The sequence below is a fragment of the Pleurodeles waltl genome, chromosome 8 (assembly GCF_031143425.1).
Source record: "Pleurodeles waltl isolate 20211129_DDA chromosome 8, aPleWal1.hap1.20221129, whole genome shotgun sequence".
Taxonomy (NCBI): Eukaryota; Metazoa; Chordata; class Amphibia; order Caudata; family Salamandridae; genus Pleurodeles; species Pleurodeles waltl.
This window is the reverse complement of record NC_090447.1, coordinates 759,012,978-759,038,458: the sequence shown is the minus strand read 5'-3', so window position 1 is coordinate 759,038,458 and position 25,481 is coordinate 759,012,978. Positions and strand designations below refer to the sequence as shown.

Sequence of the window (25,481 nt, the reverse complement as noted above, 5' to 3'; positions counted from 1 at the left end):
CGAAGCATAGGATTTCTGGATACATGAATATTCTGATACTAATAGGTGGAAACGCACCTGGTGGAATGATACAATTGCAAGCAGGGTGGGTCAGGGTCTGTGGCTGGTACCCACGATCCCTACCTACACCACAAGGAGAGCAGAGAATGCTCCTCCAGAGCAGTTGTGGTACCCGGAGCAGGAACATTAGCAGAATCAGAGATAACCAGGTGGAAGAGGACTTGGTGTTCCCGGGTAAGAATTATTCCCCACTTTGAGGACCAAAACTGGTAATTGCATGGTTCAGGGCTGCAATCGCCAGCTAGAAGTGGTGATTCTGGTCCCAGTCATTTCAGTACCTTTACATTGTGCACCACTTAATCTGCCGTAAAGTGTGTCCTCATCACAAGCATAAAAATGAGTGGTGGATTCTCTGTTATGGAGGAGGAAGTTGGCCCCACTGCCAAGAGCCAGCAGATGAAAAATAAAACGATAATAAAACACTTGTATTATCATTTTATTTTTCACTGACTGAGCCGAGGCTGGGACGAGTCTAGGGCGGGGCGGGGCCGTGCCATCCTCTAAGAACAGCAGCATCAGCATGGAGGTAGAGTGGTGGGCACTACAAGTGTGCATGTCAGTTTGGCCGGCTGTCTGATGATGGCCAAACTGACATGCATACTTAGATGTATCCAACCAGAGCTGTGTTGCACAGACCGGTGGAGAAAAGGCACAGTCTCGCTGTCCCTAAGCGAGCAGGAAACCAGCTCGCTCAACCTAATCACGGCGCTTCTCTCGTGCTGTGTAATAGCATGATCAGCATGCAAGCAGAGTCTGAATTGGGTGGGGAGCCTAAATAGCTGGTGCAGTGTGGCCCATGAACTGCTAGGAGCAGAGGAGCACCGAGGCAGTGAGCAGCAGGTAAGTACTTTCTTTAAAAAAAAAATATTTCCCCCCACACTGCCCCACCACTTTTTATTGGCAGCAGCCACCACTGATAAAAATACGACATGTGAAGCTACTATTGCTTGATACTAACTAATAGATTCATGACCAGTGAGCATTTCTGTCAACAGATCGGGTTTACAGATGCAGAGAATCTGCAACTAAGGGCAAGAAGTTGGGCATTCATAGGCACCAGCCCACCCAAACGTTATGAACCTACCTACAGTTCCTAGGTTTGTGAATATTCATATATATGGTTCGCTGGTCATTTACCACCATCACTGTATTTTTATTACATTAATAGTCTGCAACAAATGTCAGGAATAAACAGCACCTTAAAAACAAAATAATACGTATCTGATGGTCCATGGACAAGGGGAACAGAAAACAAAAACTGAGTGTGAAAGAAACTTGCGAGCGAGGAGACAGAAAAGAGACATTTAATATTAAAATAAGGCTGGGCAGTACATCATAGCATTGGCTAATGACATATTGTGTTAGTGTAAAGGTATACACAAGAGGAGGAAAGATACATAGCTATACAATAGGTGGAGCATTCATTTATAGGATGCATATGAGCAATTCGTCATCAAATGGTTCTTTAAGCTGCTGAGCACATCAATGCATGGTCCAAAGGTAGGAAGCTCCTTCCAAAGAGGTAGTCTCAGCGCTCGAGTCTCTCCTCACCGGGGCTGTTACAGCACCATTCGTTCATGGCTACTTTGTGGTCTATAGATGAGCGCAACGTTCTATGAGTTTTAGTAAATAGATAATTATACCTGCTAAGAGCAAGGGTAAGACCATCAATAAATACCGATCCTCGGGGATTGATAAATAATGCATCTTCTACTAGGCCAGAATTCTTTTATTCATAGCAGCTGTAAAAAATTTAAAAAGTATATTTTTGGCATACATCTTTATTATGACTGGATTTTTGACTATCCCAATCACTTTACCAGTGGGCTCCTTGGCATGTGTGGGTCCTGGGCAATTGCACACTTTGCCCTTGCCTCTGGCTTCCCATGGTGGTAAATAAAGGCGTACATCCCAACATTTAAACGGGATAAAATGGAGGGGCTCTCTCATTGGAGAAAAACGTTTACAAATAGAGGAAAAACTTTTTTCTGTTTCTTACTTATGAACATTTTTGTCATGCGAGCAATCCACAGTAGTATGCTTAGTAGATCGCTCAGTAGATCACGGCTGGAAAACTTCTGTGAAGATTTCCCTTGCATCCTTTTTTTAAACAACTTAATTTATCATTTTCATCGTCAACATGACAATACTGCAATAATTCAACAGTAAACGCATACCTGTGAGTAGAATACATTTTCAGTAGAATTCTTACCAACATCCTTTGAATTACTGAAAATGTGTAAATCAATGAACATTGTAGGTGTAAGTATAAAGGATTTTTCTGTGAATCTGGCTCTTTGTGCATATGTCAAAACACTACAATAAACAATGCCAAAGAAGTATACTATACTAGCCCATACAAAGGCATCAACTACTTTAACTTCAACAACTAACATTTAACTCTCTTTGTGAGTGACACGTCCAACACCGACACATCGGCCCTCATTACAACCCTGGCGGCCGGTGTTAAAGCAGCAGTAACACCGGCAACAGGCAGACGGTAAAAAAAAATGGGATTACGACCACGGCGGAAACCGCCAACACAGACAGCCAATTTAACACTCCGACTGCCAGGGCGGTTGCAACAAACACTGCGGCGGTCACCGCCAACAGACAGGCGGAAGACAATGTACCGCCCACATTATTATGAGAGGCCACTCCGCCAGCTTTTCTGGGGCGGTACCAACGACCTCAAAAGCACAGCGGACACACTACACTGAAGGGGAACCACTCACCTTCAAACACTCCACGAAGAACCAGGACACCATGGAGCCCGAATTGCAGGTCATCCCCATGTTGGTGTATCTACTAATACACCAGAAAATAGAAAGAAGGTGGCGACGATGGTGAGTACTGCACCTAGCACACGTGGGGGAGAGGTAAAAGAGAGTTACACACTCACGCAGCACGCAACACCCCCACCCCTCACCCACAACACCATACACACTAACACATCCAACAACATGACAGATACACCCTGTCACCCCCTGGAAGAACGCAAGGACAAAAGGAAATGAGTTTAACCAGTGATATTTTGGAACATTCAGATATAGCAATCAATAAAAAATAATTCAGTATATACAAATATTTACATTATGTACAGAAGGCCGTACACCGTACCTTGTAAATGTCCGTGGACCAGTGGTCCCAAAAATCATGGGCGAAGCCCACACATGACACCTGCCTCAAAACGGAGAGAACACTGCAGGGGCATCACGTCGAAAAAACACAGGCACATCAGGGAAAAGGGGAAAGGGGAAGGGGGGGCACCTCAGCCGGAAGATGGTACTACACCACTGCTCCTGGAGGGGGCACCATGCCCACTGCTTGGTCCTGGGGAGTACAAGGCCACAGTCTCTCAAGTGGGTGGTTTGCCCACTGCTTGGTCCTGGGGAGTACAAGGCCACAGTCTCTCAAGTGGGTGGTTTGCCCACTGCTTGGTCCTGGGGAGTGCAAAGCCACAGTCTCTCAAGTGGGTGCTTTGCCCACTGCTTGGTCCTGGGGAGTGCAAAGCCACAGTCTCTCAAGTCTCTCTAGTGGGTGGTTTGCCCACTGCTTCGTCCTGGGGAGTGCAACGCCACAGTCTCTCAAGTGGGTGGTTTGCCCACTGCTTGGTCCTGGGGAGTGCAAAGCCACAGTCTCTCAAGTCTCTGTAGTGGGTGGTTTGCGCACTGCTTGGTCCTGGGGAGTGCAAAGCCACAGTCTCTCTAGTGGATGTCTTCTTCCACTGGTTCTGGTGGGGGCTTTGTGCCCAGTGTGCTTCATCCTGCCAAGGAAGGGGTGAGTGGATGCATCTCTCCACTGGTTCTGGAAGGGGCCTTGTGCCCAGTGATGCTGCACCTGGGGTGTGGCAGTTCCCACACCCTCACCTGGGTGTCTGAGCTACGAGATGTGCAGGGAACAGGTAGCATGATACTCCATGGAGGCAGAGCCACACTCCATCCTGCGGCGACTTAGGCTGCAAACTGCTGGTAGTGCCAGTGCTGGTGGTGGTGCCTCATGTGGTGTGTGCAGGGTCCAGGACGTCTCCTGCAGCCTCGGACGGCTGCCCACTGGGGATGCTACTGATGTCCGACGTTGTGGCACCGGCTGGGCACGTGGCGGTGCAGATGGCGGTGCAGGCGGCGGTGGCTGTGGCGGAGATGCTGCCGGTGCTGCCCGTGGCACAGGTGTCTGTAGTAGTGGAGGGAGACACCAGACCGTCTACGGCAGCCTCGGACGGCTGATCACTGTGGAGGATGGTGACTGACGTTGTGGCAGCGGCGGTGCAGGGGGTTGTGCAGATGGCGGGGCAGGTAGCGGTGCAGGTGGCGGTCGGTGCAGCAGTGCTGTCCATGGTACAGGTTGCTGGCCTGTCTGGGGAAATGGTGGTCACCAGCCCATCACCAGGAGGCTTCGTGCCCTGAGGTGACTTGCCCTTGCTTTTGTGGCCCTTCCCCACCTTGGTAGTCGCTGCTGGGACCTTGGCACTGTCCTCTTTGTGTTTGGATGAGGCCTTGCTGGGTGGGTGGTGCGACTTTTCCCTGCTGCATGCCGGCCCCTTCTTAACCTTGGCAGATGGCGAAATCGGGTGCTACTTACCATCTGTAGGTGGCACACTGGCAGCCCTGACGGGTGCCCCCTTCGATCCTCCCAGACTTGCAGGGACCACAGTGGATGCCGATTTGGTGGCTGAGGTACTGGCCTGGGATCTAGACATCCTGGCCCTAGGTGAAGGACGGGGGGGGCGTAGGGAAGAGGTCAACTTTAGCTAGGAATAGTTTTTTTGACACACTGCATCTTTGACGGGAAGATGGAGGGGGTGTGGGAGTGGAGGAAGAGGTAGTGGTTGTAGGAGGTGTACGTCTGCTGAGTTTGGGTGAAGGTGCATGGGCTGGAGGCTCTTGTGAGGTGGGTGGTTGTTGAGTGGGTGTGTGCCTGCGTTTGTGTACTTTGGGAGGAGGGCTCACAGACACACTGGGAGAGGACACAGGGGACGTGTGAATGGTTGTGGGGGTGGTGATTGCTCGTGAGGGGTGTGTTGTGATGGGCATGCTGGTGATGGAGGCAGTGGCTGATGATGTAGTGTATGCAGGTGTGAGTGGAGACGATACTGCGAGGGAGGTGGAGGAAGAAGAGGAAGGGGACACAGTGGAGGCAGTGGATGTTGGTATGTGTGCATGGGTATGGTGCTTGTGTGAGTGTGTGTGATGATGTGTGTGCATGCTGGTCTGAAGGTGTGCTTGGGAGAGGGTGAGGTGTAGGGGATTGGGTCTGGGTAGTGGAAGTTCGAGGGGGGAGGCTGGACACAGGGACAATGGCTGCCATCAGTGGTGAGGCCAGAGCCTGAAATGCTCTCTGATGGGCTGCCACACCAGAATGAATGCCCTTGAGGTATGCATTTGTTTGTTGCAAATGCCTCTCGAAACCCTGGATGGCATTCAGAATGGTTGACTGCTCAACAGTGAGGGATCTCAGGAGGTCAATAGCCTCCTCAATGAGGGCAGGAGGGCTGACTGGGGCAGGGCCTGAGGTGCCTGGGGATAAGGAGATGGCCACCCTCCTGGGTGAGCGGGCACGGGAAATAGGCTGAGGGGCTGCTGGGAGGGCGGTGCTGGAAGGGGGGTGGCGGCTGTACCTGTTGTTGGGGAGGTGGCCAGGGAGCTTCCGTCAGAGGAGGAGTTGCTGTCACTGGTGTCCCTGTCGTGGAGCTCCCCTCGCCCTCCGTCCCACTGGTGTCTTCACCCTCCGTGGATTCACCCTCCTGGGCCATGTGGGATGCAGCTCCCTCTGTCGCCGGTGCCTCTGCTTCTCTGCCAGATGATGCTAATGCACACAAGGACAGGGTGACAAAACAAGAAGGGGGGGGAGAAACAGAAGACACACATGGTCAATGCCAGCAACACCACTACCGTTGGCATACACAACACATACTGAGCTGTCCTATGCACTAGGCCATGCCCAACCACTCATTAAGGTAGTCACCAGCCCATGGGGTACAATGCCTAACACCAGCACCTGCACACCTGACACCCACAGGACCCTGCACACTAGTAGTTGGCCACTTGTACCACTGGAGTAGGAGTGCTTCAGAGCCTGCAAACAAGGGACCTACCCTGGCATGATCGCCCTGGCCTAGGGGCACCCACAGCCCACATCCCCGGCCATCTAGTTCCAAAAAGCACGCAAAGTCAACTGCCTGAAACGGTACTCACCCCCTTGTGGATGCCTTCAAGCGCCCATCAAACTCAGGATGGGCCACCGCCAGGATGCGGAACATCAGGGGGTTCATGGTGCAACGGGCACCCCTTCCACATTGGGAGGCCAGCCCCAGCTGAGCCTCCGCCGTCTTCTTGCTCCAGCAGCGCAGGTCCTCCCATCTTTTGCGGCAGTGGGTGCTCCGCCTGTGACAGACCTCCAGGGTCCGCACCTCCTTGGCGGTGGCACGCCAAATACCCTTCTTCTGGTGGGCGCTGACCTAGAGGGTAAAGACAGCGGAAAATGTAATTACTCACCCGTCCGGAGCATCATACTCATTGCCCACCAGTTCCCACCTATGCCTTGATGCACATACAATGACCACCTCTCAAGCAGCGGTCAGGCCAGGACGCCTTAGCACCCCCCAACATGTGGCTTCCATCCACACTACTCCAAATAGGCAATGCCCACGCATCATGCTCACAGTGTACTCACCTGTTTGTCTGAAGGACCGTAGAGTAGCGTGTACTGGGGAGGACCCCATCCACCAATTTCTCCAACTCCTCCGCAGTGAAGGCAGGGGCCCTTTCCCCAGACACATGAGCAATTGTCGCTTCCAGGCTCAGTTCACAGCAGCACTTGCAGTGAAGGTCCTCTCCTGTTGATGGTCAGGTATCAAGTGAGTGAATGGGTAGAAAATGGCAGTGACGTCCGTGGCAGTGTATACCGTCACCGCCAGCGTACATCGCCATTGGCTCCCGCTACCCATAGGGTCCAATGATAATCAATGCAGAGTTGCGCGGCGGTCTTTGACCGCCTACCGCGATGCAGCACGACGCCAGCGCAGTTACCTCATTTCCCCTTGTCCCTCCTCACAGGTCAGGCAGCTGCCATTTCAGGGGGGCACATGCCATGGCACCTAACTGTGTCACAACATATATTGGCACATATACTGACTCTCGATTTTACACCCTGCTTCTGTAACATTGATTCAGACACAGTTGTGCTATCTATGTGGTGAATGACCTTCTGCTCACCGTTCTCCTCCATAGGCTACAACCGCTGAGGCAGATGATGAGATGGCGGCATCCTCCGGTGTACAGACCCCGGTGGACCTGTCGACAATGGAGGACAGACACATTATAATCACATACAGACTTGAACTGAACTGTGTGCCCAATTGGAGCCAGACCTGATGTCAGCTATCCGGCAGCCCACAGGAATCCCCCCTCTAGTGCAGGTCGTGTCAGTACTCCATTTCCTGGCAAGTGGCTCCTTCCAAACTACAGTGGCCATGGCATCAGGAATGTCTCAGCCAATGTTCTCAAACGTGTTGAGCAGGGTGTTGTCTACCCTGCTGAAACCTATGCGCAGCTAAATCGTGTTCCCCCAGCTGGAGGATGTGGCCACAGTAAAAGCTGACTTCTATGCCCTGGGACATATCCCCAACATCATTGGTGCCAATGATGGTACACATGTGGCATTTGTCCCCTCCCGCAGAAATGAACAGGTGTACAGGAATAGAAAAAGCTATCATTCGATGAATGTGCAAATGGTGTGTTTGGCGGGCCAGTACATCTCCCATGTGAATGCCAAATATCCTGGCTCTGTGCATGACGGCTATATCTTGCGAAATAGCAGCATCCCTTATGTGATGGGCCAACTCCAGAGGCACCAGGTGTGGCTAATAGGTGAGCCTAAGGTCCCCACACAGTATAAGTAGGTGTCTGGGTATGGGGTTGTCCCTAAGGGTTAGTGTGTGTCTCAAAATTGTCCCTCGATATTTGCAGGTGACTCTGGTTACCCCAACCTCTCATGGCTACTGACCCCAGTGAGGAATCCCAGGACAAGGGCAGAGGAATGTTAAAATGAGGCACATGGGTGAACTAGGAGGATTATTGAGAGGGCATTCGGCCTCCTGAAAGCCATATTCCGGTGCCTCCATCTAACAGGTACTACTCACCCAAGAAGGTGTGCCAGATCATCGTGGCATGCTGTATGTTGCACAACCTGGCATTGAGACACCAGGTGCCTTTTCTGCTGGAGGATGAGCCTGGTGATGGTCTTGTGGCACGGTGGAGCCTGTGGACAGTGAGGAAGAGGAGGCAGAGGAAGATGTTGACAACAGAACAAACATTATCCTGCAGTACTTCCAGTGACACACAGGTAAGAAACTGTAACTCCTCTTCACATTTCAGTATACTTTAGGACATTGTACATGGCAGCGTCTTACCCTCTGTCTATGGACACTGACTGTTCCCTTTGGGTTTCCTTTTTTCAGATCTATTTACCCCATTCTGGCTTATGCTAAGTGTACTGCTGCCCAACAACTGTCATACATTGGTATGTGTAAATGAACATAAACCCTGCAATGCTTTGCTAGTGTTGTAGTAATACATTTGTGAATCATCAGACTGACTCCAGATTGGTATTTGATTAAAGGGTGTTTATTTTTATGCTAATGAGTATAGGGGTATGTGCAAGGGCCTGGGGTGATGGTGGAGGAAGGTCCATGGAAGAGTCCAGTCTCATGGCATCACAGATGCATTGCCCAAGGGGGCATAGGAAGGGGAGCAATGGCAATTTAAGGTGGACAGGGTAACAGAGTGGGACAGAACAGTGACAATCAGGAGAGTCCTATTTACTGGCGGGGTCTTGGCAATGTTCTCTGTCTTCTGCCTGGATCGCAGGGACCGTTTGTGGGGTGGTTCTCCTTCTGCAGGGGGTGGGGTGCTGGTGGTCTGTTGGTCCTGTGGGGGGGTGGCGTCCTGTCCACTAGCGCCGGCGGAGGTGGAAGGCTGGTCATCGGTTTGGCTAGTGTCAGGGGCCCTTTGTTGTGCCACTGCCTCCCTCATGGTCCTGCCCATATCAGCCAGCACTGCTGCTATGGTGACTAGGATGCCGTAGATTTTTGTGAGGACATCCCTGATCCCCATGTACTGTCCCTCCTGCAGCCGCTGGGTCTCCTGAAACTTGGCCAGAACTGTGCCCATGGTCTCCTGGGAATGGTGGTATGCTCCCATGATGTTTGAGAGTGCCTCGTGGAGGGTCAGTTCCCTGGGCCTGTCCTCCCCCTGTCACACAGCAGTCCTCCCAGCTTCCCTGTTGTCCTGTGCCTCTGTCCCCTGAACTGTGTGCCCACTGCCACTGACCCCAGGTCCCTGATCGTCCTGGGTTAGTGGGGTTGCCTGGGGTCCCTGTAGTGGTGGACACACTGCTGATTGACGTGTCCTAGGGACAGTGGCATGGGCCCGCTGGGTGGGTGCTGTGGTGGTGTTTCCTGAGGGGGAGGCTCTATGGTGGTTTGGGACTGTGTAGGAAAATTGTTACAAATCAAAAATTTGTAACTAAGGTGTTTCAGCTTGCATGGTGTGTTATCACTTTGGGTGTTTGCACAAAATAATAGGGTGACACTCTGTCTGTTGGACACTAAGCCACTTAGTAGTTGTTGGAGTACTTGGTCTCATTGTGGAGTAATGGAACTTACGTTGAGTGATTTTATTATGACTACATTGAATGTATCTTTATTTTTTTATGATCCTTATGATTTAGATAAAAATGTTATGAGAAGCAACTACATCTCAGCCCTGAAGAAGTCAAGTGACGAAACACGTGTTGGCTGTGAGGTCGTTGTAAGGAATTTGGATTCTTTGTTCAAATTTGGATATTTTGCTATATCCTAAGTTCAAATTTGGATATTTTGCTTTAGCCTAAGATTATAAGAAGCTTTGGAGGACCAATCAAGATTGTACACAATGGACTTTGGAGACTATATGGATCTCAATTAGAATGTTTGGTGAATTTGGAAGGAAAAGAACTTACACTTATGGACTTGTGTGGGAAAGATGAATTTATTATAAGGTGGAGTTATGATATATTTGTTTGAAAATTAAAGTAATAGGCAATTTTTGATTTGTAACTTTTTTCTTTCACTGCCTTTCATCTAGCCGTTTACAGTGTAATAATTGGTTCTATTCTTTATTTGTATAGGAACTTTTTGAAATGGTGAAAGCCCTTATGTTTAGAATAATTGTACACTCGATCAACGGGTGCCTCAGCTTTCTTACTAGGTAACTGGCTGTCTTTTCAGTCAATATTAGGGGTTTAGGGTGTATTCCCCTTTGCAGTGCACCATTGCAGATATTAAACGTCGAATTAACATAATTTAAGCCAGTTATTCTTGGGGCGCCACATCTCCACTTATAATACACCCCCTTTTTGGTAAAAAGTATTGGTTTGGGACTGTGGCAGGGTAACCGAATGTCCTGAGGTCCCAGATGGGCCAGGTTGGTCATCGTGATCCAGGCGTGCAGAGCCACTGTCATCAATGTGGGCCTCTTCTGTGAGTGGACTGGATGTAGCTGGCACCTCCTGTCCGGTGACATTGGGTAGGGGTCCTGTTGGGATGTAAATGCATTGTTAGTGTATCTGTGTGTGCCATCTTGTGCAATGGGTGTGTTTCTCTTCTAGATTTGTGCTTTCCCTGTCGCCTTGGCCTTGTGTGATTGCTGAATGTGTGGGCTTGGTGGGTCTCTCAACTGGGCATGCTGTGGTGATGGGTGTCCATGCAGGTCTGTGATGGGTGTCCATGCATTGTTGTTGGATGCAGGTTTTGGGATTGGGATGTGTGGGTTGTGATGGTGGGGTGGATGTGAGGTGATGAGAGTGAGGGTACGGGTGGAGGTATGTGATAGCATGCAGGTAGGGTAGGGGGGGATAAGGTAGTAAAGATTTGCCTTACCAGAGTCCAGTCCTCCTGCTAGGCCCTCAGGATGCAAAATTGCCAAGACTTGCTCCTCCCATGTTGTTAGTTGTGGGGGTCCACCGCCAGTCCTCTGTACTGCTATCTGGTGTCTTAATACCATGGAACGCACCTTCCCCCATAGGTCATTTCACCTCTTCCTGATGTCATCCCTGGTTCTTGGCTGCTGTCCCACAGCATTGACCCTGTCCACGACTCTCTGTCATAGCTCCATCTCCCTTGCAATGGACGTCTGCTGCACCTGTGATCCGAATAGCTGTGGCTCTACCCGGATGATTTCCTCCACCGTGACCCTTAGCTCCTCCTCAGAAAACCTAGGGTGTCTTTGAGGTGCCATGATGTGGTGTGAGTGATATGTGTGTGGGGATGTGTGGGGTGATGTGTTGGGATGTATAATGTGATGTGCGTGGATGGTGTATGGGTGATGGTGTTCTGTGCCTCTGAGTGAGTGTGTGCTCTTTGCTTGTCTCTCTGTGCTTGGTCTCTTTTTTTTGGTTGTAAGGGGTTGTGGGTGCGTGTTTTATAGTGTTGTGGGTGTGTGGGTGTGGTGTGTGTATGTGTATCAGGTGTGTGTATTTTGAATTGTCCAATGTGGTTGTATTTTGTGAGTGTGTGTGTATTTTAAGCGCGGCAGTGTGTACCGCCAATGGTTTTCCGCTGTTGAAAGACCGCTGCGTTGATTCATGGGTTGCGATACTGTGGGCGTATTCCTGTTGGCGTGACGGTGTGGGTTTTGCTATCGCCAGTTTATCACTGACCTTTGGTGTGGCGGACTTGTGTGGGTGTCTGTATTGTGGCGGTATTCTCTGTGTGGGTCATAATACCCGTGGCGGATTACCGCTGCGGTCACGGTATGTTGCCAGGCGTCAGCACGGCGGTAGGCGCCACTTACCGCCAGGGTTGTAATGAGGGCCATAATGTCCTTTTAGTGCTGGGCCTGTTTTACCCCTTTGAGTGCCAGGTTGTTTGCACAATAGCACACTTTTCCGTACAGTACACATAGAGATGTATCTATTAATCTCAACCAACAATCCATTAATGCCGAACATGGAAATGCTGCCTTGAATGCCCTGAGCTTGGCAACACAGAAATTGGTTGGTTTTTAAAGGGGGTTGGTCTGTACGAGCTCGTGCAAACAAGCTCTGCACTGCCATTTTTTGTTACTTGGTATTTGTACAGCACAGAGTCCCCCACTTAAGCGGCCTCCAAGCACTATATGTAGATATCGTCCTAGAGCTGTAATTCATTCAGCAGGGGTTGTCCAGTGGGGGAATTTATATTTGAACCCTGTTGGTATTGTTTGGTGATCAGAAGGGTGTTGGTTTTAGTTACATATGTCTTCTGTGAGTGGGGAATTTTACAACGTTCCAACCTAACCTGTGTGACACTTTGCATGTGTAGTGGGTTGTCTTTCTATCATGGATCGGAGTGGAGGGGTTTCTATCTTGAGGTTTTCCCCAACCTCTGTTGTAACAGAGTAACCCGTCCGTCAAGCTCTAAATCAGGCCCTTAGTGGTTTGGCCAGAATCACAGGATGTTGAGCCTATGCTCAAACATGGTTCCCCAGCTCCAAAGTTAGCAGATCTGGCTGTTAGCCCACTTTCTTTCACAGCTCTATTTATGAAAGTATTTCAGGGACAATAAAGGATCAATTTTGATTAAAAATCCTGTGGTTTGAAGATCAAATACAATTGTAACACATTCATAAATACAGATTAAAAAAGACAAAAAACTAAGAAAAGGGCTCATACAAAAGTACAACATGAGGCCATTCTGTCCATTTACAAACCTAATAAATGTGCTGGTTTACTCAGTAGTGCTCCAACTAAAACAAGGGCTCTTAAGACTGCTGTGCGCCCTTTCTAATATTGACTTAATACCCATTAAGCGATCTTACTAAATGCTCGTAAAAGTCTTCCCAACGATAGTGGAGATTCCCACTGGAAATGGGAATCCAACCTAAGCTGTGTGATTCTTTGCATGAATAGTGGGTTGTCTTTCTACCATGGTTCTGAATGGAGGGTTTCAATCTTGAGGTTCTCCTCCAACCTCTGTTGTAACAGAGTAATCCATCCGCCAAGCTCTAAATCAGGCTCAAAGGATGTTGAGCCAACGCTCACACCTTGTTCGCCTGCTCGAAAGTCGGCAGATTGGCTACAAAATAAGGCTGTGATGTCCATTTACAAATCTAATAAATGTGCTGGTTTACTCAGTAATGCTCCAACTAAAACAATGGCTCCTAAAACTGCTGTGCGTCCCTTCTAATACTGACTTCCTACCCATTAAGCAATCTTACTAAATGCACGTAAAAGTCTTCCCAACGATAGCAGAGATTTCTACTGGACATGTTAATCAAGCACAGTGATGCAATTATGTATCATGCAGAATGTGCACACGTTCATAACTGGCACTGCATTCTGCTGTATATCTGTCTTTAATAAAAGAAACATAAGTAAAGTGCAATATCTCAAGACACAGAGGTAGCCTGGCTTATTGATATAGGAGGTAGGAAATGTGGAGGCTGAAGTCACAGGAATCTGACATAATGAAAAAGGAAGCATGAAAGGGCTTTCTCGGTAGGAATCAGAATCATTGGCATGTCAATATAGATTCGTTTTAGCACACTGCAGAAGTTTAGGCAGACTCAATGGAATTACAAAAAATAGATAAATTCTCCCAAATGCTGATAAAAGGACAGTGGGGTCCAAAACCTGCACTCCTTAATTCAGTGTACAGTGTGTTTTGGGGGAAAAAATAGAAGAAATAAATGTTGTTTGTATTGTTCTGTCTCTGAGTCATATGAAATGCTCTCAATGTATGAGTTGCCTATTGATCAGCCGACAACACATTTTTCCGAAAACACCTTTGAACTCATTCCACTAACTGGGATTAGTACATTGGCAAGAAAGCTGTGTTGAAGACTAGGGAGACTGAGTCAATGAGTTGGTTTCATCAGGCACACAGGAGTCCTGCCTGTGCATCCCCCACCTACCATGCTTCGTTGGGGCATGTGGCCTAGTAAGGCCAAAGGGCTGCACAGGCTGGTCCATGGGTTTGACTAGCTAAAAGAACAATCCTTACTCATGTGTGCATAGCTGCCCGCAATGTCATGATCAGGAGTACCTTGTCATCATGTTAACCCATGGTTCAAAATAAACGGTAGGGAAAGTTACTCCTAAAATGTTAACTTTGGTGATTCGCAGACCCAAATAGGTGTTCAAGTGAGTGGGGGACACAGAAGGTCTGCCAGCAGTTAGTGGTCCTGTCAGTGCGATTTCAGATTTTCTGGTATGTTTTGCTGAGCTTCTACCATATTTAACTTCAAGATGCTCGGGTTTTGGACTAAGGTTTCTGGGCAAACTCACATAAAAACTATATAATGTTGGCAAACTTCTGGCACGATGACTCAAGTTATCTGAGACATATAGACATTTAAAAGACAGGTAAGGGACTAGAACTATGTGTTAAGGATGTGCCTAAGAGATCAGTCTCTGAAAGTTACTCTTGTATCTTCAGCTGTTGTGCATGGTCTGTAAGAAATAAGGCACACAAAGACAATATAACATCTCTGATGACGATGCAATGCAATGAGGAGGGTGGGGTATGGTTATTGTTTATACCTGGATTTCTATATTAGGAGAGAAACTTAAACATATATGATATATATAAATATATTTGGTTATGTTCACCTTTATTATCTAGACTTAGATTTCTGTTATTCTGAAGAAGGGAAAAAAACACATACATACATATATATATATATATATATATAGCTTCAAAACTGGAAGTAGATACTATAAGTTTGGATGCTAAGGTGGTATGGAGGCCACATTTAAGAAGCTGGTGGTTAAGAGGATTCAGACTACAAGAGATTCGTTATTGTGGACTAAGGTGCGCAGTGTGGTTGAATAACAAAATAATGAGGCAAAATTACGAAGAATCGGCTATTTCTAGTCTTTTGGGGGGATTTATGATTCAAGGCATCTTAAGCAGCGAGTTTAATCTAGTTTGCTTAACCAAGACCATTTCCTTAATACGAGGGACCACAGGTCATGATTAACAAAGTCTATTTTGTGTATCAAGGGCCTATTTACTATCCCATTTTCAGACGTTAGCGTTATATGACTTTATTGGTTTTATACTGTGGTGGTTTTCGTAAATCAATCAATAAGCACATGTTAGTGTGTTTAAAAATAACAGTCAGAACGCCGTTTACAAAGCTGCTACGATCCAGCCATGCCACTTCTAACACAAATGAAGAAGGCCACTTACGAGTCAGCAGAATCCACGAGCTTCACTCCGACCACCCAGTGGTCCTCCACTACACGCTGCCACACTCTCTCGACAAGGTGTCCGGGATCTTGTTGTGGCACCTCTTTTACTCCAGCTGAAGGGGCGCGGGAGGGCTCCTGATCATCCCACAGAGACACTAGACCTTCCTTTTAAAAGCAAAAATGTTTAGATCAGTTGTGTAACAGACGTGCTGGACACAAAACTATCCTAGGAAAAGGCAGGATTACAATGGCATTAACAAACATTTATATCTATACTTGGAGTGTAGCGAAAGAAAAGTATTCCTTATGCAATGGATATTTGTGGAACAGATCTGTGAAGCACTTACAGGTGAACCACACGTCTGGCTACAGCGTGATGCAAAACAAATATACATCTCGTTCGAAATAAAATACACACGCATGGCCAAGCGCAAACCACAGCCGAGTTCCTCAAATGACAAAACGTTAATGGAACTATACGCTGCCAGAAGAGAAGTTCACATGCATAGGGAAGATTAACAAACATGAAGGAAGATTGTGGAACTTCAGCTTGTTCTGGCTTAAGGTATGTGTCGCCCTCATTTCCAGCCAATGACCGTACATTCGCTATGAACTTCGATCTCACTTCCCACTCTTCCTCTGCACTGTCGTTATGCGCCTTGACAATCCAGCTCTGACAAAGGAGGCGAATTCAGTTTTTAAAACTTTGGAGACAGAAATGTACTGGGGAGAAACGGAGGACGCTAGCTGTGTAAAGGAGCTTAAGGGATGGTAATACTGGCGGTACTACCCGGACAATCTCATTACTCATGAGTCAGCGTCTTACTATTCCACCTCCTGAGAACAGGTTACCAAGCTGAAGAGCTGGGAGGTGGTGTAAGTAGGGTCAGCCAACGATGAGCTGCAATGAGCGATTAGTGACAATGACATCAAAAGGCTTCAGTATTAGTCCATTAACTTCCAGAAATCCAGAGTGCTCCAGGCAGCATTAGTCGTTGATCTGTGCTACATACCCATTTCAGTACAGCTGTTACTTTGGCTTACTTGCAATGAACATAGATCCATCAATGCAAAGGAGGATTTGAATGTTGTTGTGGGAAATGAATATCATGAGCCACACAGCCCATTGGTTAGAGTATTACTACTTCACGGAAAGGAACAGAGTGAAATAAAGCCAGAACGTACTTGTGATGCCCGTGTAGAAGATAAAATTGCTTTCCAATACAGTTTCCTCAGATGAAGTAAACTCCTGTCTACAAAAGCAGTTGGAGAAGTGAAAGTGGCCTTTATGGTGATTTAATTAGTCTTAATATAGGCTGTTTGTCATTATTAATCTGCAGTTATCCTTGCCACCTTGTGGTTGGATTACAACTAATTTCTATAGGTGTTTTAGTGCAGAGATGTGGGCACCAACACCGAGCAGACATTTGTGCAGTGCTTAGTTTGTAGGAATAAATAAATACACACATGCATTCTAGGGCCCTGGTTAGAAAGCGCCATTGTCCCTGCCAATGCTGCCAATGACAGTACCAATAAAACTACTAACCATCACACTCCTGCAAGTGTGACAATTCAGACTATAGTTGGCCAACCAAAGCTATAACAATGGTTGGACAGCAGGTATCGCTTCCCCTTCCACCCCCGTGGCGTCTGATGACTCAGAGGCCTGCCCCTTGGGGGCAGATTGGCCTATTTCTATTAGGCCAACCTGCCTCCGGGGGGGGCAGAAACCACTTAGGCACCAGGGATTGGTGTTTGTGTATGTGTGTGTTTTGTTTGGGGGCAGTCCCTTTGGCAAGGGTCACTCCCCATGGGGGCACATTACTGTTGGCCGGGGCAGATCAGCCTATTTTTGGAAGACCTATCTGCCCCCAAGGGGGCAGAAAGCCCACCAGAGACCTGGGAAGATTTGTTTTTCAAAATAAAAGGTTGGCGGTATGGCCATACCCCCACCCCAAATAAATGGGGCCAAAGTTGTTCTGCCCACCAGTGGGCAGATGGGGCAATTACCCCTGATCCACACCCCAGGGGGGCAGAAAGCCTACTAGATGGCAGGTAATAAAAAAATAGTGGGGTGGTGGCTACCAACCAGTATGGGCCTGGTTATGCCCACATCCCAACTGAAGGGGGTAACAGTCTTTCAGCTCTCCCCCCGCACACTAAAACATCTTATCCCACGGCAAGCTAGAGGACATTTGATTATTTTGGGTTTTGGTTTTACATTTGGGCCATGAGAGCTTGGCTAACTCTCAAAATCGTCCCACTTGGAAAGGTGAGAGTTGCACTTTTTGGACTTTGGGACACTGCCATGTAGGAAAATCCACAAGACCTAGACACATCTGAAAACTAAACATCTGGGTGAGTCCAGGGTGGTGTGCTTCACATGCACCCCGCACAATTTTCTTACCCACAATGCCCTGCAAACCTCCAACTTTCTGGAAATCACACATTTTTCCCACATTTTTGTGATGGAACCTTCCGGAATCTTCAGGAATCCACAAAATTCCTACCACCCAGCATCGTCTCATTTATATCGATAACAATTCCACTCCACGTCAGCCTAAAAAAGTTATTTTTTTTTTTAAACTTCCCTTTGGACCCACTTTGGTTCCCCCTCAATTTTGACATGTTTTTGGCTCTTCCATGTCACAAGCACTTGGCCCACCTATACAAGTGAGGTATCATTTTTACCGGGAGACTGAGGGGAACGTTGGGTGGTAATTTGTCCCGGTGCGGTGATCCCACACAGATATGTGGAAAAAATGTGATTTATTTTAGCTACATTTGAGGTTTGCTGAAGATTCTGACTTAAGAAAACATTGGGGGATCCACCCAAGTAACACCTTCCTGGACTCCCTCGGGTGTCTATTTTTCAGAAATGTCTGGCTTTGGTAGGTTTCCCTAGATGGTTGCTGAGCCAAGGACCAAAAACGCAGATGCCTCACCCTGCAAAAAACAGGAAGTTTTGTATTTGATAATTTTGATGTGTCCAGATAGGATTCTGGGTAACAGAACCTGGAGAGAGCCCACAAGTCACCCCGTCTTGGATTCCCCTAGGTGTCTAGTTTTAAAAAATGCACTGGTTTGGCAGGTTTCCCTAGGTGCCGGCTGAGTAAAAGGCCAAAATCCACAGCTTGGCACTTTGCAAAAAAACAGCTCTGTTTTCTTTGGGAAAATGTGATGTGTCCATGTTGTATTTTGGGGCATTTCCTGTCGCGAGCACTAGGCCTACCCACACAAGTGAGGTACCATTTTTATCGGGAGACTTGGGGGAAACGCTTGGAAGGAAGGAAATTTGTGGCTCCTCTCACATTCCAAAACTGTAATTGAAATGTGATGAAAAAGTGTTTTCTAGGCCAAATTTTGAGGTTTGCAAAGGATTCTGGGTAACAGAACCTGGCAAGAGCCCCCCAAGTCACCCCATCTTGGATTCCCCTAGGTGTCTTGTTTTAAAAAATGCACAGGTTTGGTAGGTTTTCTTAGGTGCCAGCTGAGTTAGAGGCCAAAATCAACAGCTAGGCACTTTCCAAAAACTGCTCGGTTTTCTTTGGGAAAATGTGATGTGTCCACGTTGTGTTTTGGGGCATTTCCTGTTGCGGGTGCTAGGCCTACCCACACAAGTGAGGTACCATTTTTATCGGAGGACTTGGGGGAACGCTGGGTGGAAGGAATTTTGTGGCTCCTCTCACATTCCAGAACTTTCTGTCACCCAAATGTGAGGAAAAAATTTCGTTTTTTGTCCAAATGTTGAGGTTTGCAAAGGATTCTGGGTAACAGAACCTGGTGAGAGCCCCACAAGTCACCCCATCCTGGATTCCTCTCAGTATCTAGTTTTAAAAAAACACATCCGATTTCAATGTGAAAATGTGATGTGTCCATGTTGTGTTTCCTGCTGCGAGCATAAGGCCTACCCAGGCAAGCGAGGTACCATTTTTATCAGGAGACTTGGTGGGACACAGAATAGCAAAACAAGTGTTATTGCCCCTTGTCTTTCTCTATATTTTTTCCTTCCAAATGTAAGACTGTGTGTAAAAAGACATCTATTTGAGAAATGCCCCGTAATTCACATGCTAGTATGGGCAACCCGGAAATCAGAGATGTGCACATAACCACTGCTTCTCAACACCTCATCTTGTACCCATTTTGGAAATACAAAGGTTTTCTTGATACCTATTTTGCACTCTTTATATTTCACCAAATGCTGTATACCCGGTATAGAATGAAAACCCATTGCAAGGTGCAGCTCATTTATTAGCTCTGGATACCTCGGTTTCTTGATGAACCTACAAGCCCCATGTATCCCTACAACCAGAAGAGTCCAGCAGACCTAACGGTATATTGCTTTAAAAAATCTGACATCGCAGGAAAAAGTTACAGAGTAAAACGTGGAGAAAAATGGCTGTTTTTTTCACCTCAATTTCAATTTTTTTTTAATGTCAGCTGTTATTTTTTGTAGGAAAACCTTATAGGAGCTACACAAATTACCCCTTGCTGAATTCAGAATTTTGTCTAGGTTTCAGAAACGTTTAGCTTACTGGGATCCAGCATTGGTTTCACACCCATTTCTGTCACTAACTGGAAGGAGGCTGAAAGCACAAAAAATAGTAAAAATGGTGTATGTCCCAGTAAAATGGCAAAATTGTGTGGAAAAATTGGGTTTTCTGATTCAAGTCTGCCTTTTCCTGAAAGCTTGGAAGATGATTGCAGCACCGCAAACCCTTTGTTGATACCATTTTCAGGGGAAAAAACCACAAGCCTTCTGCAGCCCTTTTTTCCCTTTTTGGGAAAAAAACCAACAAAATTTTCGCTGTATTTTGGCTAATTTCTTTGTCTCCATCAGGGGAACCCACAAACTCTGGGTACCTCTATTATCCCTAGGATGTTGGAAAAAAAGGACACACATTTGGCATGGGTAGCTTATGTGGACAAAGAGTTATGAGGGCCTAAGCGCGAACTGCCCCAAATGGCCAAAAAGAGGCCTGGCACCTGAAGGGAAAAGGCCTGGCAGTGAAGGGGTTAAGCCGTTTTCCCAGACCTTTCTTCTAAATTTAGTACCGCTCAGGAAAGTAGCCTCCAGCGTGTAATTTCAGAACAATATCTGAAGTGGCCACGTGGCATGTATCTCTGTGGGGAACATGCCTCGTGAATTACACCAGGACTGTCTTAGTCATTGTGGAGTGTGCCTTGCGCCCCATTGTAGCGGTGAGACCACCAAAAGTGTGCTCTCTGGTTCCTGTAGAATAACATTGGAGTAACACTGGGACACATATGACCCGGGTGGCAGGGGCAGCTGCTGAGCAGAGCTATTTGTTCACAACTGAGATACCAGTGGGCCTTTGGATATCTAGGAGCAAGACTTAATGGTAGAAATTGGATCTCCTGAGATGGTGTTCAGGATGGAGGCCGGTTCGCAGAAATTCACTGGGACTTCTTTGCCTCATCTGAGACTGAGTGATTAGACTTGTTCTTCATCCGGAAGTTTCTCAACTTCACAGCACTGGCTATTGAGAATAGGAAGCATCACTATGTGTCAAAGGAAACCTTACTTTTATAAGACCAGAAAGTCTTTAACAGCTGATAAAGTGGAGGTCTGTACACTGAGACCTTGTTGGCACTCAGGGGGTCATTCTGACCCCGGCGGTCTTAGACCGCCGGGGCCAGGGTCGGCGGGAGCACCGCCGACAGGCCGGCGGTGCCCCGCAGGGCATTCCGACCGCGGCGGTAAAGCCGCGGTCGGACCGGCAACACTGGCGGTCTCCCGCCAGTGTACCGCCGCCCTTTTGAATCCTCCAAGGCGGCGCAGCTAGCTGCGCCGCCGAGGGGATTCCGACCCCCCCTACCGCCATCCAGTTCCCGGCGGTCCGCCCGCCGGGAACCGGATGGCGGTAGGGGGGGTCGCGGGGCCCCTGGGGGCCCCTGCAGTGCCCATGCCACTGGCATGGGCACTGCAGGGGCCCCCGTAAGAGGGCCCCTACAAGTATTTCACTGTCTGCTTGGCAGACAGTGAAATACGCGACGGGTGCAACAGCACCCGTCGCACCTTCCCACTCCGCCGGCACGATTACGAGCCGGCATCCTCGTGGGAAGGGAGTTTTTCCCTGGGCTGGCGGGCGGTCTTTTGGCGACCGCCCGCCAGCCCAGGGAAAAACTTAGAATACCCTCCGCGGTCTTTCGACCGCGGAGTGGTATTTCGGAGGGGGGAACTCTGGCGGGCGGCCTCCGCCGCCCGTCACGGTCAGAATGACCTCCTCAGTGTTTTGAACATGGCAGTGTACATAGCTAGAGGAACCCTTCTACCCTGGGGCTGAACATCTTTTTCCCCTCATCAAAAAGGTTGTTGATGGCTTTTTCCTGCATCTCTGGTTTAAGGCAAAAGGAATTAAAAGATGTCTGCTGCAGAAGGATCAGACCAGAGTATATGGTCCCGAAGGCAGTGTTGATGAGTTCCTTGGACCTCAGGATTTTCTGCTCTACAGCTTCCTTGCTAAGGATTTGTACAAATCCCTACTCTTCTGGTCTTCCAGAGCATAGTTTGGGAGAAAAGAAGCCAATGAGTTCAGCTTGTGCCAAAGGCAGTGTCCCTAACCAGTCATGATGGAGTTGGCAGGTAGATCTTCTTCCCGTACATTTCTCGACTACCTGCTTTCTGAACCATGATGGAAAGTGTCACCTTACCCGTCAGGGAAACTACAATTAGTACCAAAGGCTGAGCTGGGAAATTCCTGGGAAAAAACTGGATACCACTTGGAAGCCTAGTCCTTGAGATGGCAGGATGAGAGAAACGCTCTTGAAAGCTCTAAAGCCTTCTTGAGACCATGGGATTCTATGGCGATGTCTGGCCTTCTCTGGGACCAAGTTCAGCCACGAAGACAGAAATTACAGATATATTGCTCCCTTACTGGCAGGAAGGGTACTAGGTACAGCGTAGCCGAGACCCCATACTTACCTCATATTGTTTTTGCTTGTGGAGAAATATGATGTCACATAAGGGATCAGTGAAACTTACTCTGCATGCAAGCCAGTCAGTTCCATATCCAGCATTATGACATACACATGGGTAAGCTCTGACAGTACGCGAAAACCTATTTTCATAAAGCTTTAGAAGTATTAGATCTTCCCACAAGGAGTCAGATATATACATACACTGAGAATGTGACAAAGCTAGAGTACACAAGAATGCAAGAGTACTAGAGACACTATTTAGAAAGAAAGATGGCTAATTCTAAACACCACTTTTTCCCTGTAAAAAATACATATGATTCAGAACAAGAAGTAATTTAGTGCTCCTTTTGTCATTAAAAGCTGCAACCACTGGCCCGTAGCGAAGGCAAAGTGGTAACCTTTATTCTTCACAAGGGGGTGGGATTTAACATTGCATGCAAGTAGTGTTAGCACAGTACCATCCAAAGTCTACAGGTGTTCAGTATTACAATTCACGCTGCTAGATTCCGTCAGCCTTAGAATGGTCTCCCCCCAAAAACTTTTTGCTTTCTCCCCTCCTATTTTTCTAAAATTTGTTTTGTTGACCTTAGGACTCTGTCTGCTTCACCACTGCTAAAGTGCTAGTGCTAACTCCCTAAAACATGGTAAAATTGGCGTACACCTGATTGGCATATTTAATTTACTTATAGATCCCTAGTAAAGTGGTATACTATATGTCTAGGGCTGGTAAACTAAATGCTATTAGTGGGCCTGCAACACCTACTGCCCCACCCGCTTAAGTAACCCTCCTTGCCAGGTCTAAAACTCAATTTTAGTACATATAATTCACCTCTAAGGCAGCCCCTAGACTGCCTATAGGTCAGGGTGCATTGTAATTAATATGTTGTACATGCATTTTGAGGTTTTATGCGTTCTGATAGTAAAAAATTCACAAATTTCTTTTTGATTACTATGAGGCCCACCTCTGCCATAAGATAACATTGGGATACCTTATTGTATTTAATAAGTGCTAACCCATGAGTGGGAACAGAAAGGAAAGTCATGTTTTGTGGCTGAGAAATTCTAATTTAAAACCCTCTTTAATGGTAAAGGCAGATTTTAAGTCACCATTCTTGAAAATGCCACTTTTAGAAAGTTGGCATTTTCTTGTCCTAACCATTTGATGCCTGCAGCGTTTTCCTGGGGTCAATGACTAGGTATAGGTAGCATTTGGCCTTACTCCCTGACAGCCACACAATAGAAAGACTAGGTGTTGTCTGGACTGGCCACCTCATGCAGAACAGGGCAGGCGGAGCTGTGCACAGCCCCACTTCCACTTCCGAAGACTGTGCCTCAGCTGCCACACAATAACTTCAACCTAGCATATTTGGCCTGCAGACACAATGAGACCATGGCAGGGAATCAGAAAATGGCAGCAATGTTTTTTTTTTTTTTAGGGTGTGGTGGGGGGGGGGGGGTCTCTTATTTCAAAGGAGGCAACAGGTATAAAAATAGAGCCCTCAGACCCATTTTTCATTTCACTTCTGGACCTGCAGAAAGACTGTCAGAAGACTGCCCTGTTGCCTGTGGCCTGCTGTGTATTTCAGAGGACTGTCCTTCTGCCTAAAGCCTGCCCTGTGCCCCAAGGGACAGCCCTACTATTTGAGTCCTACTTTCCTGCTTGAACCCAAGATTTCTTAAAGTGACACCAAGGGCTAGTTGGCTGTCCTTCTGATCAGAACCTCAGGGACAGAAAAGGCTCCAACAATGTTGAACCTGGACCCAGCCTGAGTAAGTCCTGACTCTTCAAGCAGTGCCCCTCCACTCTTGGATCCTTTGAAGTGGTGCTAAAGATGCCCATGTAGCCCAAATCTAAAACTTGGGACTTACAACATTTTCTGCCAACAACTGCCCGAGAATCAAGAGGATTCCGGGACCTACATGCTCGCCGATCCACCCAAGGTGCAACGCCAACCTGAATTTCCAGCAGGTCCTGCTTCATTCTTCTCCACAACAGAAAATTATGTTCAGCGCTCCTCACAGAAGGGGTACCCGGCCTCATGGAGTCCTCATCAGCACCAGCCTGAAGCTTTGTCCCATGGAAGATTTGAGACTTCTATAACAGAGACTGAGACCAAACATAGAAATCTTCACTGTGACTTTGTCAAGCTGCTCCTAGATGACGATGCCTCCTTCTCAGAAACTACTGGCTGCATTGTCCTACTGAACTTTACTCTCTCAGACATTTTTCTCTGAACTTTCTTCTAAGTCCGAGGTCAGTGGAGACTGGGCCCAATCCATTTTGTGTATCTAAACCGCCCTCTATCGCGGTCAGCAGTAACTTTCTACTTTGCCCTAGTTTCATCTGACTAGACACTTGCGGTTGGAGGTTTAATATTCTTCATTTTATAATTCATAACTCCGGTTCTATGGTTGGACTTTTATTGTTGTGGTGTCAAATAACTTATTAAAATGTTTACTATTTTTCTAAATGAGTGTGGGATTTTTTTCTTGTTGCATTTTCCATTTATTACTGTTTGTGTGCTGCATAAATACTTTACACGCTGCCTTTAAGTTGTGCATATCTGCTTTTGTGCCAAGCTACCAGATGGTTAAAAGCATTGGTCAATTTAGTGACTTTTGTGGTTTACCTTGACAAGGATTGTGGCTGTTGCTTGAGAAGGGCTCACACCCCCCTCAACCCACAACCCAATTTCTTTTTTTGCAACACTTCTTTATTTAAGTCATTCAAAATATTGGGCCCAAGCACTACAATGCACCAGATACACAAAAGTTTAAACAATCCAATTTCCCACACACTCCCAATGAAGTGCCAAATCCAGAAGGAGGTGAAACCATGGTGCTCTTACTGATTATTACATATACCCAAATATAGGCCTATGATTAGGGAAGATAGTAGCATAGAAATAATCAGTGTCTAAAACCATAAAGTGAACTAAATATCATAGTCAGGTTCAAAGCAGAATGCAATACTTCACAAAAGCTCAGTTTGTTTTGATGTGCAGTCCAGAAGTGACATGAAATGAATCAATGGGCATAGGGAATCCGGTGAAGTGGAAATCTGGAAGCATTTTTTGGAAATAGATAGGGTTCATCATAAAGACCACACTTTAGTGGCGAATGAGCATACAGACTGAGTTCTCATACCTTCCTGACTTAAGTGTTAGCAACTAGAAAGCGAAACCTAAAAGAGGGTAACAATAAGGACCATTAGGCTATGGGCAAAAAGGAGGCCGTGTGGGGCACCCTACTACATTTAGTTCCCA

The 25,481-nt window shown here is 47.3% G+C and overlaps 1 protein-coding gene across 1 annotated transcript in view; it reads right to left on the bottom strand.

Annotated features, from left to right (window-relative positions):
* Window positions 1–25,481, bottom strand: part of FANCB (FA complementation group B) — a 350,895-nt gene that overhangs the window by 56,395 nt on the left and 269,019 nt on the right. Inside the window, exon 6 of the mRNA XM_069205002.1 lies at window positions 15,272–15,438. Within this exon, the coding sequence (XP_069061103.1) occupies window positions 15,272–15,438 (167 nt within the window). The remainder of the gene's footprint in view (window positions 1–15,271; window positions 15,439–25,481) is intronic.